Source organism: Mastigoproctus giganteus, chromosome 13 (genome assembly GCF_048544385.1).
Source record: "Mastigoproctus giganteus isolate SK-2022 chromosome 13, ASM4854438v1, whole genome shotgun sequence".
In the NCBI taxonomy this organism is placed as follows: domain Eukaryota; kingdom Metazoa; phylum Arthropoda; class Arachnida; order Uropygi; family Thelyphonidae; genus Mastigoproctus; species Mastigoproctus giganteus.
Window position 1 is genome coordinate 124,798,794 of NC_143587.1, and position 21,514 is coordinate 124,820,307.

The 21,514-nt window shown below is 34.7% G+C and overlaps 1 protein-coding gene across 6 annotated transcripts in view; it reads left to right on the forward strand.

Annotated features, from left to right (window-relative positions):
- CSN1b (COP9 signalosome subunit 1b) overlaps positions 1-21,514 on the forward strand; it is a 400,996-nt gene that overhangs the window by 295,965 nt on the left and 83,517 nt on the right. The window contains exon 14 of one of the 6 annotated variants that reach the window (XM_090387803.1): positions 12,577-12,845. The exons of 4 other annotated variants lie outside the window; for them this stretch is intronic. In XM_090387803.1, the coding sequence (XP_090243929.1) occupies positions 12,577-12,627 (51 nt within the window). In that variant the 3' untranslated portion in view covers positions 12,628-12,845. Of the gene's footprint in view, positions 1-4,830; positions 5,149-12,576; positions 12,846-21,514 lie in introns of those variants that run through there. One more of the 6 variants, XM_090387805.1, reaches the window with a different exon arrangement.

Here is a 21,514-nt window from a genome sequence, read left to right on the forward strand (position 1 = left end):
CAGCATGGTTTTGTTAAGGGGAAGTCTTGCCTGACCAACTTGATTGGATACTATGATGCAGTCACAAAAGAACTGGATGCAGGGAATAACTTTGATATTATATACTTAGATCTTAGAAAGGCTTTTGATACTGTTGCACATGGAAGACTGCTACACAAATTGGAGCAGTGTGACATTGGAGGCAAATTGCTGCTATGGATAAAGGGGTGGTTGAGGGGGAGAAGACAGAGAGTGGTAATCAATGGACACTGCTCATCGTGGACTGATGTTATTAGTGGAGTCCCTCAGGGCTCAGTGTTGGGTCCATTATTGTTTTCTGTATTTATAAATGATATTGATGATGGTATATCGGGCTTAATGTCCAAGTTTGCAGACGATACAAAGGTTGGCAGGGTTGTCAAGGACACTACTGACACTATGCTGCTGCAACAGGATCTGGAAAGGTTGAGCAGATGGGCTGAGAGGTGGCAAATGAAGTTTAACATTGACAAATGTAAAGTACTACACATGGGAAACAGCAACCCCAGAGCAACGTATCAACTCTGTGGTACAACACTGACAGTGGTAGAGAATGAAAGGGACTTGGGGGTGGTTGTGCAGGCAGATATGAAGTTCTCTGAGCAGTGCAGACGGGCTGCAAGAGTAGCTCATGGAGTATTGTCAATGATATACAGGAATTTTTCCAGCAGGGATAAGGAGGTGATTATTCCATTGTATAAGGCGATGGTCAGGCCACACCTAGAGTACTGTATACAGGTCTGGAGGCCTCATTTCAAGAAGGATGTAGAGCTGCTGGAACGAGTACAGAGAAGGGCAACAAGATTAGTGAATGGAACAAAGGGGTGCTCTTACGAAGAAAGGCTTAAGTTTTGCAAATTACAGTGTCTGGAGACTAGGCACCAGCGAGGTGATCTGATAGAGGTGTATAAAGCCTTGAATGGTTTAAGCATGCTCAATGCTGATGGGATTCTTCCTCTAGCTCAGAAAAATCACCTGAGAGGGCATAAATTCAAATTGAGGAAAGACAGATGTAGGATAGACGTGCGGAAATTTGCCTTTAGCCAGCGGGTGGTTGGTTGGTGGAACAGACTTCCATCCCTTGTGGTGGAGGTTGATAGCCTAAATAAGTTTAAGGCTCAGCTGGACATGTATTTTGAACGAACAGGGGGGTGAAGTGGAAGTGGTTTTTTTTTTTTTTTTTTCGCTGATGCTACATAAGCTTGCTTTCTTGCATCAAATGCCTCTACTAATGCTAATGCCTTCAAGCATTACTTTGACTCATATCATCCCTTCTCCCCCCCCCACCCAACTATTAGTTTCCCTAAACCCTTAAGGTATCGCCAATATACTGGCAAAATACCTTGCCCCACCTTTCAGCATGTATTCTGTCCTATCGTGCTTGGGCAGAATTGTGGACATGTTCTGACCTGGGTCATGTCATTTTTCAACATGGTTCTATGATATTTATCCAACAAATATCATTAGACCCCCACATGAATTATAATGCTCTCTTTACTCCTTTCAAATCTGAAAATCTGTTGGCGACATCATTAATTCACACTGTTTTTATTCCACGTGCCCTTACTACAAAAACATTATCTATTTCCTTGACAATGGAATCTCTCATTAGAACTAAATCCTTTTAAACTGGTGGTTTACCAGTAACTAATGGCTAAGCTAACAAATGGCATTACCAGAAGGTTAATCTGTTGAAATTATCATAAGGTCTACCAAGTGTAGACTTTGTACTGTTTCATATAGAATAGACGTGTGGAAATTTGAATTTAGCCAGCTGGTGGTTAATTGCTGGAACAAACTTCCATCTGTCGTGGAAGTTGATATCTTAAATAAATTCAAGGAGGAACTGGACAAACTTTTAGAGGGAATGGTTGCGTGAAATTGTTTTCTTGTTTTTTTTTATTATTATTTTATTTATTTATTTATTTTTTGGCTAATGCTACATAAGCTCATACACTTGCTTTCTTGTATCACATGCCACTATTACTATGTGTTTTGAAGCCAACAGCATTTAAACTGCCTACTTCATGTAATATAAATAAACTTTGTCTTCACAATGAGTGATCACTACTTTTGTTAATCTGTATGAGAGTATTTCAAGGCCAGGAGGCAAAGTTTTTATTCTGTTATGAGCAATAAGACCATTGCATTATTTTTTTAACATAATTCAAATCCTGTTAGCCACAGAAGCATAAGAAAGACAAGTTAGTCCTCCCAGCCATTTTCCATTTTCAGAAGATTAGCAGTAATAAAATTATGGATGTTATTTTAGCAGTGACTACTTGGCAGTTCGGTTATTTCGCAGTAACTATAAATGTTTTCTTGGGCTGAATCCAAGAAAATATACAGGATGGTCCATAAGTAAGAAAATTATTTTTGAATAACTGCTGATGTAAATATGTGTAAATTATTTGAAAAATTGCTTTAAATCTTTTTTTTAAATTGATTTAGAATAATTGGAACATAGGGAAATTACTATGAGCCTCACAATGATGGAAAGGATTGAAATTGTGAAGTGGTATGCAAAATGTGACAGTGCTACAGAAGTTGCACACCAAATCAACAAATTTTTTGAACATAAACCTCCCACAGTAAAGACCATGACAACGTGTGAAGTGGAAACAGTGCACAGTCTACCAGAACTTGGTAGACCTTATATCTCAAAGACATATTCCAATTTGAAACTTGTAAGAGATGATATTAAAGAAGTCCAGAAAAATCTCAAGGAAAGTGAAGTTTGGAACTAATACATACCCAAAATAAGCTTAAATAGAATCATAAAGAAACTTAAATACGAGGTTTATCATCCCATCCCACATTGCTACAAAGTTTGAATGAGGAGAACCCAGATAGAAGAGTGGAATTGCTGCACGGTTTTTGGCCATGAGTATTATTACAAACCCACATATTATTGACATTTTGTCAACTGATGAAACAATTGTTAAACTAATTGGAACTATTAATCTCCATAATTGTGTTTATTACTCTTTTAACAATTCCTGTTTATTCTTTAATAAAGATTTAAGGATTTAAGCACTTCTAGCTTTGACAGTCTGTGCTGGAATTTGAACATGAGGTCTTCTTGCACTTTTTTCCTTCCGAGTAAATGTGACAGGTGAAAGCTACCTGGGACTGTTAAAAGACAAAATCATCCCATTAATGCAATCCATAATTAGTTTTAAACATGTGTTTTTAATGTAGTATGGTAGATCAGATTAGCATTAGTAGAGGCACATGATGCAAGAAAGCAAGCTTATACAGCATCTGCCAAAAAAAAAAAAAAAAAAAAAACCCTTCCCATTTCACTGATCCATTTGTTCCAAATGTTTATCTAGTTCTGCCTTGAATTTATTTAAGCTGTCAACTTCCACACACACACAACAGATAGAAGTTTGTTCCAGCAATCAACTACACGCTGGCTAAAGGCAACTTCCACACATCTATTGTACAACTGTCTTTCCTCAGTTTGAATCTCTGCCCCCCTCAGGTTTTTAATCTAAGCAAGAGGAAGAATCCCATCAGCATTGAGCATGCTCAATCCATTCAAGGCCTTATACACCTCAATCAGATCGCCAGGTGCCTAGTCTCCAGAAGCTGCAATTTGCAGAGCTTAAGCCTTTCTTCGTAATAGCAACCCTTTGTTCCATTCACTAATCTTGTTGCCCTTCTCTGTATTCGTTCCAGCAGCTCTACATCCTTCTTGAAATGAAGCCTCCAGACCTGTATACAGTACTCAAGGTGTGGCCTCACCACTGCCTTATACAAGGGGATAATCACTCCTTATCCCTGCTAGAAAAATTGCTGTATATCATTGACAAGACACCGTGAGTTACTCTTGCAGCCCGTCTGCACTGCTCAGAGAACTTCATATCTGCCTGCACAATTACCCCCAGGTCCTTTTCATTCTCTGCCACTGTCAGTGTAGTACCACAGAGGTGATACATTGCTCTGGGGTTGCTGTTTCCCATATGTAGTACTTTACATTTATCAAATTTACTTACCAAACTCCTAGCATTGGCATATACGCAAGTATACATGCACTTGTTCCTATTCTTAGCTACCCTAACACAACCCATGTGTTTACTTGTACCGCAATAACTCCCAACAGTCTCTGAAATACCCTGCATCTTGTTTTCCAGACCTGTTTACCTGTTCTTGGAAATGAGGTCATCTTGATGACTAGTTTCAATATCTAAAGTGCATCCATCTCTATAACTGTATCTAACCATATTTTGGACTAATAGAATTAAACAAATCTTGAACAGGCACAGCTTGGCCAAAGAGCCCCTTGTGCTGTTAAACCACAAAACCCACAACAACATACAAAAAAAATTGGTATTTAGTCACAATCCAGAATGGTTCAATCTGTATAGACAGTTCAGGTAAAAGTGTGAAAGCTGTGTTACTTCACAGTGGGAATACAAACCCACTGATTCCTGTTTCACGCTTATATTAAAGACTAAAAAAATGTGAGGCATGTGTTAAATAAAGTCAAGTATGGTCATTCTAAAAGTTTTTCAGGACAAATCTGGACAGTGTTATAGTGAAGAGCATGGGGAGGGATTGCACCATTACATACAATCAATGGAGAAGAGTTAACAGAGAGGTGGAATAAAACTACAATGAGGGACTACATCTGGTTCTTGGTTCAGGACTGACCACAAAAGGCAAAGATATTCAGATGTACAATTTTGAGGGTTTTTTTTTTTTTTGTTCTAGCAAACATGAATACTCTGTTTTGGAAAGAAGTTGAACATTATTAATAAATTTGGTATATTATTATTGCATATTTACTTTTTTTTTCATTTCTAGGCAAACCATTGATGCTAAGCAAATCTAAAGTCATTCATAATCAACATATCCAAATTCACAAAAACCAGGAAGTGCATTAGGCAGAACCTCATTGAAAATTTTTACATAGTGGAATTAACTGTAATAGAAGAGGTGTAATTAAACAGTTTATATTTTGGAAATCATGAAGCTTACTAGCTATTCAGATGGATCTCCTTCAAAGTTGGCTTCCTGACACTGTATAATACTAATTTCAGCACTTTTGCAACTTCTGGAAACATTCACTGTTTTTTTATAGTGAAGATAGCAAAATCCACCAAACATGCACAAAACACTAGCATACCACAAAAGAAGTTCCATGTCTAGTTATAGTCATACTAAGATCAGTTTATATGGCATCTCAAAAGAACATTCTCCTAATATTGACCATGGGGAACTTTAAATTAAACTGATGTTTCTTTGGCTTTCGCATCCTGCTTTTTCAAATAAATTATTTTTTATATTGGATTACTTTTGACTTACAAATCTCGATGTCAATAAAGTACTAATCTACTGAATGGTTTTTTTTTTTTTTTTTTTCGTAAAAACTCAGTCAGACAGACATTTCCCCATCTGACAGTTGTGAAATATGTCTTAATACACTTTAAATATATTCAGTATTTTCAATAACAATAAAATACTGTTGTACTAAATTTTCATTGTTGCTAAAAATGTACAGTCAGGTTGATTTCATAACACAGTTGTGTAATGTGTCTTTTTCCACAGCCAGTGAGAGGAGCTCCATGTACCAGAATAGCTTTTTTTTAATCCCTGTTGCCTTTTGTTATACTTTAGTCACTTTCACAAGTGAATTTGTAGCATGCATGCATATCCCCTTTTCCCCCATATATTTTTTTCGATTAGCAGTTTCTTCAGAATTTCATGAGTTTCTTCACAAAATTTTGAAAGTTTGTAAAGAAGAAGGCTTTGGATCTGATTGCTCAACATTAGAGTTAAATTATTGCCAGAAGTTAAATAACAAATTTTTAAAGATTTTAAAACATTAACAGATGTCTTATTTGTATCATATATGAAATGTTATTTCATATATAATTCAAATTATAATCATATTTGAATCATATATAAATGACCTTGGAAAACATAAATTTACATGTCCTCACCAGTACTAGAATGTGCAAAATGTAAATATGCATGTGTATTATTGAAAGAATAATAGCTATTGGCACTAGTTTTTTTAGAATTTTATTTGATGAATTAGGACATTCACTGGTATTGTTTGTTGCCTTAAAATGTATATTTAATTTTTACTTTGAATTTATTCTTTTTACTCATTTCATATAACTTTCATCGCATCTAAATGAACAGTTTACAAAGTGAGTTAGTTTTTTTACACATATGCCATATTGGGCTGAATGTGGTGCAGTGGTTAGCTTGTATAGCCACAGGTAAGGAGATTTTGGGTTTTGGTCCCATATGCTGTCACAAAAAATGCATGATCCGTTGTGAACTGTTTTGCTGAAAACCTGGCTGCCCTGAATAATTCATTCAGACTTTTTTGCAGTCACAATGAATATATAAACTCTTTGGACCTGGGCCATAACAAGAATAAACAAAAATTTATTTAATTTATTTAAACTTGAAGCTCAGCTCTAAATGCATATAAATAAACGAATGAATAAAATATCAGATAATTCTTTTAAAGGACATATTTTGAGTTATGTAAGTTTTCAGATATAATAAGTGATGGCTCACACCATTACTTATGGTAAAATTTAGTGTTTATTTTCTACAGGATACAAGTGAGATATAGAAAGATCAAAAAATAAATTATTGTATATGTGTAAGGCAGTTAGTAGAAGGTTGGGGGGTAGTGCGTATAATCAATTTACATGGGTTATACACTTCACATAGGTCAGTCAAGTTGTGCTTTTTAAGCTATTATGTATGCTACTCAGCCCAGAAAAAGAAAGCAAAGTGACCTAAATGTAACTTCAGGAGGTTATTCCTGAGATTGTTCTGAGTGAAAAATGTTATATCAGCATGCAGATAGCTCTTTTTTCTGTTTTCAAAACGTCTGATTCGCAATAGTTATAGAACTATGGGTATTTCTGGGGAGAAAAAAAAAATAATAATAACGAATATTTTTCTATAATTTTGTTTTTCCAAGATGCTGCAGAAAACTACCTTGTAACTCAGGTTATGAAAGTTAAGTTTAAAGAAAAAAACCTGTTAAGTATAATATTTTATTTTACAGCAAAAATAGTATTAGAGGCCAAGTTATAAACCAGGGGTGGCTGCCCTTTTCTTGCAGTGTGCCCCATATATTGGAAATACATTAAGTGCCTTAGAGGCAGATCCAGAACCAACTGGAATTGATATTCCCATCCACAAGACAACATTGTTTTGTATTATATAATTATACTGTAATTTGTTGATGCTTGTGAAAGCAGCCAATGTGAAGCATATGACTCCCCTCCTCCAAGAAAAATATCTGGGTGCACTACCCCCCCCCCCCCACCTGGTTTGATTTTTTTTCTAATTACGTAAAGGAATTTTGTGCTAAGCAAATGTAAAAAAAATTACATTTAGAAAATAAATTTAATATCGGTAATGAATGAATTTAATTTAAATCTGTTAATGAATGAACTAAAATGAATGATGAAATAAATTTAATCTGTTAATGAATGAACTTTTCTCCTTACATGTGGAGCTCACTAATGCCCTGCTTACACTCAGTGGACAGAAATCATGGGATACCTACCTAGTAATGTGTAGGTCCATCTTTTGCCCAGATAAGGGCAGTCACACAGCGTGGCATTGAGTCCACTAGTTCACGAAAGCATTACACAGGTATTTCCATCCATGCTTGCTGCACCGCTGTCCATAATTCCATCACATTCCTGGTGGAGGATCCAAAGCTCGAACAGACCTTTCCACAGGGTTCATGTCCGGTGAATGGGGGAGGCCATTCCATGGTGGTAAAATCTATGGAATGCTCTTCGAACCATGTTCTAATCACCACGGCTCTGTGGGGAGGCTCATTGTCTTGCTGGAAGAGTCCATTGCCCTGTGGGTGCACGATGATCATGAAGGGATGCAGATGGCCTGCAAGGATGGGCACGTAACCTGGACTATTCAGAGATGCGACTAGACATGCCAGAGGTCCCAACATGTGCCGGTTGAACATGCCCCATACCATTACCGACCGTCCACCTGCCTGAATAGTTCCTTGTTGACATGACAGATGCATAGCTTTGTGCAGTTTCCGCCAGATATGCACCCTCCCATCTGTTTGAAATAACTGGAAACGGGACTCATCAGACCAGGAGACCTGTCTCCAATCATCCAAGGTCCAATGCCACTGTTCTTTTGCCCAATTGAGGCTTAGAGTCCTGTGTCATGGTGTTAGCAATGGGGCACTGGTGAGTAGGCTGCTCCCATAACCTATTGCAACTACTGATTGCCTGATGGTCTTGGTGGTGACATTTCTGACACCTCCCTCATTGAAGTCAGCGGATTTGTGTGACTGTTGCTCTCCTGTTGGCTGAAGCAATGAGAGACAGACCACGTTCATCCACCACCTTTCTCCACCCACAGCGCTGTCCACGATGAGATATTATTCTGGAAGTGGCATATTTCCGATACACCCTTGATACTGTCGATTGGGGATAGTGCAATTTCTGTACCACCTCCACGATAGTGACCCGTGCTTCGGGTACTCGCTATCATCCATCGTTCTAAGTCAGTAACTCACGACGTTTATCCATTTTGACATCAAATTACCATCTATGTGAATGCAGTGTACCTATATACCTGCCAAGCGGTGGGTTCGTCTACTAGCGAGAGGGATGACAGCGGCACATTGCTCAGGAACCAGGTATCTTTTGAATTCTGTCCTTTCAGTGTACTTATGCTAAAAAGCAGTAAATACTAACCATGAAACAATTTCATATTTAAAAAGTCGATTTAATCTAGTTTAATGAATAAATGTTTGTCCTTACAGAATGGATGTTATGTGGCACTTACTAAGGTCCCACTTGCCTATTCTAAATTAATGTTAAAAAGGCAGTAGATGCAAGTCTTAGATTCCCATCACATTGAAGCCCCAGGCCACAATTTCTGGCAATAAAAGTAAAATTTAAACTGTGTGGGGGGGAGGGGGGGCTTCATTTCTGATTCATTAAATTTGGTGTATAATATTTTATATTATTTTTTCCCATCAGGAGGCATGCCACTAACAACAGTTGCATGTGCCACAGATTGGCCACCCCTGCTACAAACTTAGAAATGAGGGTATGAAAATCGATAGTGTGATAACTTATGTTATATAGAAAAAACTACTGTCATTGGGTATTTGTTATTTTTAGGCATTTATTTTCATATCTAAATGTATATTATGGCTGTTTTAAACTTTAGTGCATATAAATGCTTATAATACATTCCACATATTTGATTTTTAATTTGAATAGTTTTTTAGATATTAAACTCAAAATCATGATTTCAGCCATTGAAAACATCACAGTGTTGCAATAACATTCTGGAAAAACATGATCATTCACCACTAATGTGTTTTTTCATGTCGACCATGAATGATTTTCATCATATTTTAACATATGATGAAAGCATATTCTTTTTACATGTATTTGTAGTAGTTCCTTTTTGCTATAAAAAAAGTAGAACAGAATAGGCAGTTTGAGCTTGCTTTCAAAATGCCAAAATTCAGTCTGCTGTTAAACTTATAGAATCATGGAAAAGATTTTACTGTGGATGGCAGTAATTATCTTTTTTTTTTTTTTTTGGTAGTTGTTGGCGAATAGGCTTCTGTGGCCATAATGCACCTCCCAAGGTTTTTGCAGTACCTTGATCCAAGCCCGAGGCGGGAATCAAACCTGCGACCTTTGGGTTGCCAGGTAGGCACTTTACCCACCCGGCTAGCCCGGTTGGCCTTTTTGTGTTTGTAACAAGCAATCCATGTGAAAGCAACATTGTGGATTGTAGCGACAAAAAGGGAAAAAAAGCAAGGAAGAGTTGCCATGTATCTCAAGAAAAGAGAAAAATGATTTTCAGTGAATCTTTATCACTTTTGTAAGCAGTAGTATTTCTTTCAATAAATAAAGCAGTTGAGTTTTCAAATGATGTTTTTAAAAATCATTTGATGATGAATAAAAAAAATTATATAAATCAAAACATTTCGGATAAATACTTGAGGAAGAAATATTGTAGTTCTATTTGTGATGACATTATTCACAAAATCAAAATTCTTCAAGATATCGGAGAAAGTTCATCTGCATGTCTGCTGATGAAATGATAGATGCTTGTATCTGTTATATTATTATGCATTTGGTGTAGGGAAATGGATGCAGAACCTTTTAATTTGCATTTTCCTGCATGTAAGGTTCTCAGAAAGGTGAGTCATTCTACAGTTACAAGATTTTCAAATGATTATTTGCAGTTATTTTGGCCAGACTTAGAATCAACCTATTCAAAAAGTCTACAGCTTTGTTAGTGACATTGCTCTGTTTATGATAAAAGCAGCTGCTACATTACAGACTTTCTCTTCAAACCCAATCCATATTACTTGCTTAGTACAAGGCTTATGTGGGCTGGGAGAAATTTGGTCAGGTTAATTAAGTTTTCTTAGTATTAGTAGTGGTAAATGATAAGAAGTAGGCTAATAAAGCATCAACCAAAAAAAAATTTTCATCATCTATCCATCCCCTCTGATGATTTGTCTAATCCTTAAATTTATTCTAATTACCCCTTTTCAATTTAAATTTTTGCTCACTTGCGTGTGTGTTGTCTTAGCAAAAGTAAAGATGCTGTCAATATGTAGCTTATTCAATCTATTCAAAGCATTAAACACCTCAATCAGAACTCCTTCAGGTACTTAGTTTCCAGATTCTGCAATTTTCAGAAATGAAGACTTTCTTGGTAAGAGTACTCATTTGTTTTTCTTACTAATCTTGTTGTCCTCTTCACCCATTTAAGCAGATCTGCATTGTTCCTAAAATGACACTTTGAGACCTGTATACATTACTCAAGATGTGGACTAATACCATTGCCTTATTCTTGTGTTAAAAAAGACTTGTATAAAAGCCTCTACGTGCATAGCCATTTATACAGATATGCAACCTGCGTTTTCATCTTCTACCTGAGCCCATTTTGAAAAATTAATGAGCAGTTGTGGCCAGCACTGTTTTATACCAAAAAACTTTGATTCTTTAAAAAATGTTGATGCTTTGGATGCTGTAGATGTTATATCTGTTGGCATTGCTAAGGCAATATTTTCAAATTCTTTGGTTAGAAATTATTTGCTGTCCATCATGACTCATTTTTCTTGTTTATCTAATTCTATAAACCAAACTTGAAGCATAGAAACTTTTTTGAGCAGTGCATTTGTAAAGTTAGAAATTTCAGCCATCTTTGCAGACACGGGAAAGAAAACAAATAAATTTGATAATGTAATTTTAAAGTGATTTTAAAATTACATTATCAAATTTTTAAAAAAAAATTATATTTTAAGGAAAATAGATTACTTTTTTAATGAAAATGAACAAAAACATTCGTTTCAAATACAGGATTTTTCACTTCCTTTGAGAAAAGATTGTTCTCTGCTTAAAATGACTAGAATAAGTGCTACAGATTTACAATGGAACCACATTGAAAACTGTCTTGTTGACTGTAACAAAGGTTATGCCACATGTGAGTTGTAAAATAATCCTTATTCTAAAACTTTTAATAATTTTGCTACTTTTAAATATTGAATACAAAGAAATTGAAATTCAATTAATATAATAGCATTTTGGTACATATTATCTGATTTATAAGTAATTTCATTTATAGATTTTGTCATATTGACCAGGGAAAAAATTATAAGAAATATTTGTAAATAGCCACATAATAAATGCAGTATTTTAATTTGTACAAAAAAATTGTTCCACATGCCCAATTCCAAGGAACACAGTAGACTCTTTGGCAAGTTAAATATTACATGGATAGCCCTAAATTTCTTGGAGATTAACTGATAATCAACTGTTCTTTGTATTCAGAGAGGAACTTTTATGTAACAGCTTTTTTAGGCATGTTCGAATATGTATGTAATGCACCTATTGTCTTCACATTTTGTTTGTCCATCCACCTGCATGTAGCAGTTCAGCTCCTAATACATTGATTTTCATAAAATTTTATCTTTGAGCCTTTTAGATTTTTCAAACCATCCAAAATTTAATTAAAATCAGATCAATAGAAACCTGACAATTATTATTTTTTACCCATCCATCCACATGTAATAATTTGACTCCCAGCAGGTAGATTTTCATGAAATTTTATATTTCACACTGTTAGAACAATTTGTTGAGCCTTCCCAAATTTTATTGAATTCAGACAGTTATTATATATAAATTTTTTTCATATATATTGCATAGGTTATCCATATATTGTAGCTAAAGCGCTGGATATTATGTTTGTTGCCATGTACTGGTTGGAGAAATGAATGGACAATATGCTGGATGCCCAAAACCAAATATTTGTTCTCAGTTCATGCATAAAAGTTTTATTTATTTATTTTTTTATATTTTTTTACTATAAATCAAGGATTATCACTATTTGTTGATGTGTCTGAAATCTAATGCACTGTGTTGATTAACTAACTTGTTTTTCTTATCTGGAATTCATTATTATACTGTCCTAGAGAATCTGTTGAAATTGGTAGGGAAAGTTTTCTATTACTGTTTGTGCCTTTCTCTAATTGGAAATTTTTTTCTACAGGCAGCAGCTGAAATCAAATGTCAACATGTTGGTTTTGTATTATCGCTGTAGGATATTGTAGGATATGTATTTTCTAAGGATAGTTTGCTTCCCCCCTCCTCAGGAAGAATGCAGAAGAATACCTTACTACTGTGGTCCAACATTAATACAGTAATGTGAGAAGTTGTAAATTATTGTCTGTCAGTAACTAGTGGTCATTGTTCAAATACACCAGTGCTTGTTCAGCACTGGTATATTTTAACAAGATTTAAAAAAAGGGATGAGTGTGTATTTTCCTCTTGAACATTTTTCTCTGAAATGTATTGATTAATGAAAAAAAAATTTTTTAATCCCAGGATCTTAGCTAGTAGCAAATAGAAATGTTTCTTAATTTTCAACTTTGTGCAGCAGATTTTCAAAATTTTATTGATCTCTTTAGTTTTGAAATTTAAACTTCTGCACCAGTTAATGCAGTGAATAGTTAACTGAAGTATTTTCTGCTTCTTAGGTGTTGTACTATGTATTTATCACATCCTGAGTTTGCATCTTTATTTCAGTTATTTCAAGTTTTGTTTAAGTTCATTTTAACCTTGAGAATTTACCGTCATCATTTGTCATGACCATTCCATTCAAATTCTGTTAGAAAATATTCGGGGTATACTTCTACCCGCTTTTCTAAATGAAATGAATGACTTGAATTTTGTTTTATGATAAGGACTCTCTTATGCATGTAAGGGCATGGTTTTTCGTATACACAATTTTTAGGTTCGGTGCAAAAATTTCCTCTAAGAGATTTTTATTACCACACCATTTCTAACTTTTGGATTCACATTCTCATTTACAGATTCTGAATGAGAAAATTGGAATTCGTTATAATATTATCATTATTTTATATGTAGATTCTTGTAGATCCTACTGAACGAGTCTTCTAACATTCGTTTACTTTGCAGTAAAACAAATCTTCTGGAACCAAGTAATCATAAGGCTCTTCATGGTATGAAAATTAAAGTAGTAAGTATATAGTCCAGTCATTTTCACATCGAGTATTGCATAGCTTGAACAACTTGGTTTTTGGTTCTATAAAATATATTGGTCCCATTTACTGTTGTGTACAGTTTTACTGGCCTAAACGTTACATATATTAGTACTTTTTTGGTATTTATTCAATACTTTTCTGCCATCGTAAACTCTCTCACATTGGTGTAAATGGGTTTTGTGGAAAATTTTATGGCTGTTATTTTATTTTCTCAAGAGATGTGGCACATATTACTATAGATTCATTGCTTTATATGGTTTAGTGTTTTTCCCAGGTGAATGTACAGTTTCATATATATAAAATGATACAAACAAACAGGATTCAAAATTATTGGTATTCTCTTTACCTCAGTTACCTCAGTTAGGAATTCAGTCAGTCAGTACAGGTGATTTGTAAAAAATATTTTATTATTTGAAAAGGTGCACAGTTATAACAAGTTATAAATGTATACTGAAAGGCATTATGTGAAATAAATACTCAGTTTATTAAAATTGACACTTGACTCCATGTTTTTTTATGCAGTTTTAAATAGTTATTGAAATGTGAAGTAGAATTAGATGAAAAAACTTAAACCTCTTTTTTCCTTCCTGCTTTGAGTCTGTGTTTTGTAAAATTTCTGTTTTGCAATCTCAATAAGTCATTTAATATAAAAAAATCCCAAAGAAATATGGGCCAGGCTTAAAACATCATAACAGGACCAGTAACTATTGAGGGTTTTTTTATATATATATATATATATATATATATATATATATATATTGGTTTTAATTTAATTTAATTAAATGGTATTTATCTGTAGGGAATTAGGTGTATATGGACCAGGCTACCAAGTTAGCAAATGTAAACTAGCTTTAGCCTGGGAGGCCTATAAACGTTATATTAATGAAATGGTATTAAAAATAATATGATGCTAAATAATAAAAATAACAATAAAATGATAATAAAAAATGTGAATTGCAAATAACATTCCCTCACTTGGCCATCTGTCTGCTACTGACAAATACCTAATACTGTAAACTTAACTAGATATCATTATCATAATCTTCAATAAGAACACAATATAATTTACTCTGCTAGTACCCAGCTTTGCTAGCCAGCTCCTGGGACTACAGTGATAATGAGGTTAACAATTAAAACTAATAATTTGAGCAAAATTTGTAAAACTCCATCAATAAAGGTAATAAAGTGTAATTACATGGAACCTGGGTCTTATATTTTCGTATATCATAAAAACATCATAATTTCTTATTAAACATGAACAATACTATATATAGGAACAACATGCTGTATGGGTACTACAGCATAAATTGTACCTCGGGATTAGACATGACCACACAGGACCCAACATTTCCTGAAAATGGTCATATAACATACAATGCTGCCACACTACAAGTGAATAAAATGAAACCCTTTGACTACAAATTTAAACTAAAGACTACAATTTCCCACACATCAAAGACTACGTTGATAGTCTACGCCACCAGAGTCAGCTAAAATTTAAAAAATGTAACAGTAAACTATGCAAAACATGTCCATACATGCATAGCCAGCATCAGCAAACCTCCGATAATACACCATTTTTTTGCCATACAAAAAATGTCATATACCTTATTACATGCAAAATATGCGGAATACAATATATATATAGGGCAAACCAGCACAGAGCTACACATAAGATAAAACCTTCACAAATAAAGAAATACGGCGAAAACCCCACGAAAGACAGCAGCTCCAACATTACAGACAAATACACCAATGAAATTGAACTCAAACATTTCCAAAAACACAAATTCACTAATATATCCATTGCAATGCTAGCAATAATGGAAAACACCGCCAAAAGAGAAATTATGGAAGACCTGTTTATACTACTCTATAAATCCTTCTACCCATATGAATTAAACAATAGATTTAATTGCAGAAATTTCACTTACACTAGCCCCGAACAATGTACATATACTATCTTTCAACTCACTAAAAACAGGCACACTAATGGGATAAAACATTGTAAAATTAGACAAGAACATAGCAACAACAATAGGAGTAAGCCACAAAACCGTAACGACTTTGATAAACTTCTCACAGAATGGGATACGGAGCCTATCAACGTAAAAAACATCCACAATACCCTTTTTGCTCTTAAAATCAGCAAACTAAAAACATTAATCAAGATTCACCAAAAACTCCATATCCAGAACAATACATCTCAGCCATACTCTAGAAGATATTTTTAAATTCAGAATCAGCATTGATTACCCAGACAGAACAAAACAAGAATACTGCATTATTAAATTCCTTAATCGTTCATTTGACCACATCAACGTCAGAGATATCAATAAAACCAAGACATACCTTCCTATTAAAAACATCAACATAAAAATTAGAAACAGATACAACAAACCTATAGGTGGTATGGCCACATGTAACTATAAAAATACCATTGCCAATATGAACACCACAGACCAACCCTGCTACTGCCAGGAAAACAAATATAAAAAATACATAGATCCACATTACAACCATATCATCACAGGCAACCTTAACATTGTAGAGGATCACACACTAAGAGAGATCATGGAAAAGGGAACCAAATTTAGACCCAACACCCCATCCAACCTAAAAAACACACACACGTCTGTTTACACGGATCTACTACAGTTTGCCTTTAAAACCGCATACAAATTCAACACACCAGTAGAAGCTTTTCAAAGTTGTATAAATACTTCCAAAGAATGTATTCTGGCCAGATTCAAAGAAATCATACCACTACAAAAATGCGTTAAACAATATAACCTAAAAAATATTAATTACAAAACGAAAGAACTGCAAAATAAATTCGTCATCACAAATACAGATAAGGCCAATAACAACTTCAGCGTTGTTTGCAAAAAGTTCTACATTGACACGCTTAAAGAGGAGATGAACCACAGCGATACATACAAGCTTATGAATTACACACTTAGCAGCATTAGTAAAAAAATTATAGCTATGCACAAAAAACTCAAATTAAAAATAGATAATACACAATACCCATTCATATATTGGATCCCCAAATTCCATAAAGTCCCGATTGGAAAAAGGTTCATCACCTCAAGTAAAAACAGCTACATAAAACCATCCAGTAATTTAATGGAGGACAAATTAAATTATATAGCCAACCAAATTACTAATACTAAAATTATTTCCAATAACAAAAAATATTTAGAATACATCAAAAACAAAAACAATAGTATCAGAAGCCTATACACTTACGACTTTAAAAACCTTTTCACCAGTATATCCCACGGCAATTTAATTAAAGTCCTTTTACACTACTACGAAAATCATCAAAACATTATGAAATGCAATAAACAATATTGGCACGACCTTATTAATCTTAATGTCAAAAACAATTACTTGCTTATGGGAGACAGTATTTACGTACAGACTAGGGGGGGTAGCCATGGGGGTTAGCAGTTCCTGCTCCAAGGCCAACCTTTACCTGCATTATTTCGAAAACAACATCATAGAAGAAATTATATTCTATAGATATATTGATGATGTCCTGGTCATCAATTTCGGCATTTTGGCCCAGGAAATTTATCCCACAGATTTAACCATAGAACGCGCTAACCCGAATAGCAACTTACAAGCTTACTATCTCGACAGCGAAATCACCATCACCAAAGACAATGTCTACACTCAACACTAGGTAAGAGAGACCATTTCAGCTTCCCAGCTATAAAGCTTATCAACTGGGAGAGCAATCTAGCTAGGCATATCCATGGCAACACTATTAGAAATCAAACAAACAGGTTAATACACATCTGCAATAATCTAGATAACACAACGGAAGCAATTAAAAAACTCATAGAAACTCTCATCAAGAATAATAAACCCACCAACTACAGCAGACACCATATTAAAGCGGCCATATTTACGAACCTCAACATACACCACCCTAACGCCAACCACTATACACTTATTGAAAATACACTGAAACAGTTTAGAACTATAAATGGCCCGTAGCTTACCACTACTAGGTTGTCTAAAAATATCTGTGTCCATTATCAAATAAGATAAAAACTTCCCAATTTTGATACCTGAGTTTATTGCGCTCAGAAGAGGCTCGTCGTCTGACCGCACTGTAACCCGGCCTACCAAACACTTCCCCCCTTTCTAAATAATGGGAAATTATCACCGAATACAAACTCCCAACAACAAAATAATTGTGCCTAAGATATACTGTACACATAACGTTTATATCCCTTCATTTTAATACAGTATAAAACCTGGTGACACAGGGTGAAAATTCACATTGAAGGAGGCTGTAAATATGTACATAGCTATCCCCCCCCTGACAAACACGGGTCGTTATGCCTTTGAAAAGCTATACTGGCCCTGTCCAGGGGATAGCAACCCATTTTTATTAACATACTTCTTGTATTTTACAACACATTTTGTACTGATATAAACACATCATTTCATTTATATAGGTTCCTTCCGACATCAGAAGCAACCCCCCCCCCCCCCACAAGCACAAATATAAACCCTCTCGTGGCTTTCAAAACACTCGCATTGACACAGGATATATTGCTTACAGCAATTTCACCGTCACACCATAATCTACAAAAGGCATGTCTGCGCAGTATAATCTTATCAACATATAAAACAACCTGAAGGCAGGAATTGACCCCATTTTCTGTCTGACCACCACAGAACAAGAAGGAAGTAAGAACCTTTCTCATTTATTCTGATACATACCTGTTGGGCTTTGTGTCAGCTATCCCAGTTTGCTGTTTCTGAAACTACATTAGTAAAATTTAAAATTTAAGTTTAATACTATCACTTAAAAATTAATAACTGGCAAAACTGGTATGGGACAACAGAAATGGGTAGATATGAGACATTCCTTTAGTCTGGCTGGCTATTGTTCTGCTCAAAGCCCCCGATGTAGTAGCAGACAGATGGCCAAGTGAGGGAATGTTATTTGCAATTTACATTGTTTATTATCATTTTTATTGTTATTTTCATTATTTAGCATCATTATTTTTAATACCATTTCATTAATATAATGTTTATAGGCCTCCCAGGCTAAAGCTAGTTTACATTTGCTAACTTGGTAGCCTGGTCCATATACACCTAATTCCCTACAGATAAATACCATTTAATTAAATAAAATCGACCAATATAATTTCATGCACGTATAATGTCTAATTGCCCTATGTACAATAGCATTAACGTTGCAAAACTGACAAATACCTAATACTGTAAACTTAACCAAATATCATTATCATAATCTTCAATAAGAACACAATATATATATATATATATATATATTTGGGCATAATGATGCTAAATATAATACAATAGTTCCTCGATTAACAACCATAATCGGTTGCTCAAAAATGGTCATAATTATTATTATTAATGGAGTACAGGGGATCCTCATTATCCTAGGATAACTGGTTCCAGAAAATTCCACTTAAAATGGGGACCGAATTTTCATAATGCTTATGTACTTGTACATAGTAAAAAATGGATGAAGCAACTGAAAATGAGAAAATTATTTTATTAGACATTGTTTGGTGCAGCAGCATCTGCCAGATGCTAGCGTGTGAGAGTACGCTACTGGCACTATAGTGTGCGGTCTACTAGCGCAATAGTGGATGCTAAAAATATGTTATATGAATGAATATGAAAAATTATGTGCTAAATGATTTTTAATAAAGACTAAAATATTAGCTATTCTAATTTTATGTAGTGCTGTATTATGATCAAAACACAAAGTTATGTACTGAATGATTTTTGATGTGACATTTACACTCTAGCATGCAGTCTACCTTCAGCTAAAAATAAGAGATCTGAAGTTTGAGAATAGAAGTCTAAAAATTTTACCCTATGCAATGCTGTTGAAAGATTTCTACAGAAGTGACAGAAGGTTCTGTAGTTGTATTTCATTGTGAACACCATCTTTTGGATGTACCCGAAGATGTAGGGCTTTGTCATTGATGTGGTAGTGTCATGCGAGAAAAAAGAAAACATGACAGAGGTGGAGAATATATGCCTATACTTCGTTGTCTGCATAAAAAAGTGTTCCAAACTTCATGTTCTGTCCAGAAAGGGAATGCCTTCTTCCATTATATGGACATGAACAACAAATTACGCTGCAATCTGAGTGTGTGCGAAATATTAGAACTGGTGTCTTTTTAGTGAACTTCTGGGCATGACACTTTGCGATTCTGCTCATAAAGCACATGATCGATGCAGTTGGAGGAATTTGTTGGTGGCCACAACAGCTCCTCAGTGAGTTGTGTGACTGAAAGAAGAAGAGTCCTTTTAGTACTGGAAATACCAATGGACACAGTACTCTATAACCGACTGGTATAACATGTGCAGAGTGTTTGGAGCAACTATTTCTTACAATGCACAAGGTAAGATGGTTGGTACAGCGCATGCTAAATGCCGACCAAGATCCTCTCTCCAAAGATAGTAATGCAGTTGTACAAAACAATAGGCACTATGGACCAAGAATTGATGAGCCTTGGGTTTTTGGTCTCAGGCAAGGCCCTGATTGTGGGTATTTTTATGTGTAGTGCCATGACAGAGGCACCTTGATCTCCACCATTGAGCATAACTGTGAATCTGGTTCAGTGATTCATTCCGATGAATGGCCTGCATATAGCAGTCTAAATGTCATTGGTTATCGCAATTTTATGGTGAACCATCAAGAAAATTATGCGGCTCCAGTGACAGGATCAAACACGCAAGTGATTGAATGGTCATAGTTGGATTCCAAAACATGTATTCTAAAGAAAATGAGAGGCATTAACAATGAGCTTTTTCAATCTCACCTTGCTGGAAAGTGCTAAGAAAAGATGTAGATTATTTATTTTTGACATTTTTAAATGATATTTGAAGTGTATATCGTTAAAAAAATATAATAAATGTAAGTCATTCATTTAAATGTACTATTTAACCAGATTGTCTATAGTTCATAAAGGATATCATTTAAGTTAATATTTAGTCTTTATTAAAAATCATTTACCACATAATTTTGCATTTTTAACCCATTCATATATCATATTTTTATCATCCACTATAGCGTTCGGTAGACTGCATGCTATAGTGCCGGTAATCTGCGTAATGTAGTGCATTCTCACACTATAGCAGCCGGTAGATGTGGTAGACCGCACGCTATAGTAGCACCCATTTTTTATTATATGTTGCACAATGTAAGATTAATTTATGTTTATTGAAGTTACACTATTTTTCAGTTGTACGAATAAAGAATGAATCCAGAGTTGTTCGTGTTTTTTTTTTTTTTTTTTCTTTGCCGTATTTTTTCAGATAAAATTGTGTCGTAGCATTTAGTTATGTCTTTAACATCATGCTTAACTTTTGTTGCACGATCATGAAGATCGTTCTCACAAAAAATATTCAAGTTCTTAGTCATTTTTCTCAAGGGAAAAAAGGCTTTAATTTTCAAATTCTCATAACTGCAGGTATTCGAACAATGAATACTCAGATACTGGGGACCCCCTGTATATGAAATATGCGTTAATGGCTTAATCCATTCCAAGACCATTGATAGTTTAACTTTTTTGCACAAAAACCACATTTATAATACAGTACTATACAATATTTGAACATTTCATATTAGTAAATAAATATTATCGTATCTAACATTGTTAAATACGTATGGTAGCCCAGTGGTCAGGTGCAAGGATATATACTCGTAAGTACACATGCTTTGAGTGACCAGGGTTCAAGCCTGACTTCTAAATACAGTGCTGTTTCTTGTATTCTTTCAATCTTGTGAACTCCTCTGACTACACGTGTGGTTGTCCAGGAGCATAAACAAAAAATTTATTTATTTTATGTAATCTATAAAGCAGAACTATAAATTCTGTGTCCCTGTCACTTCCAACTGCCACCACATGA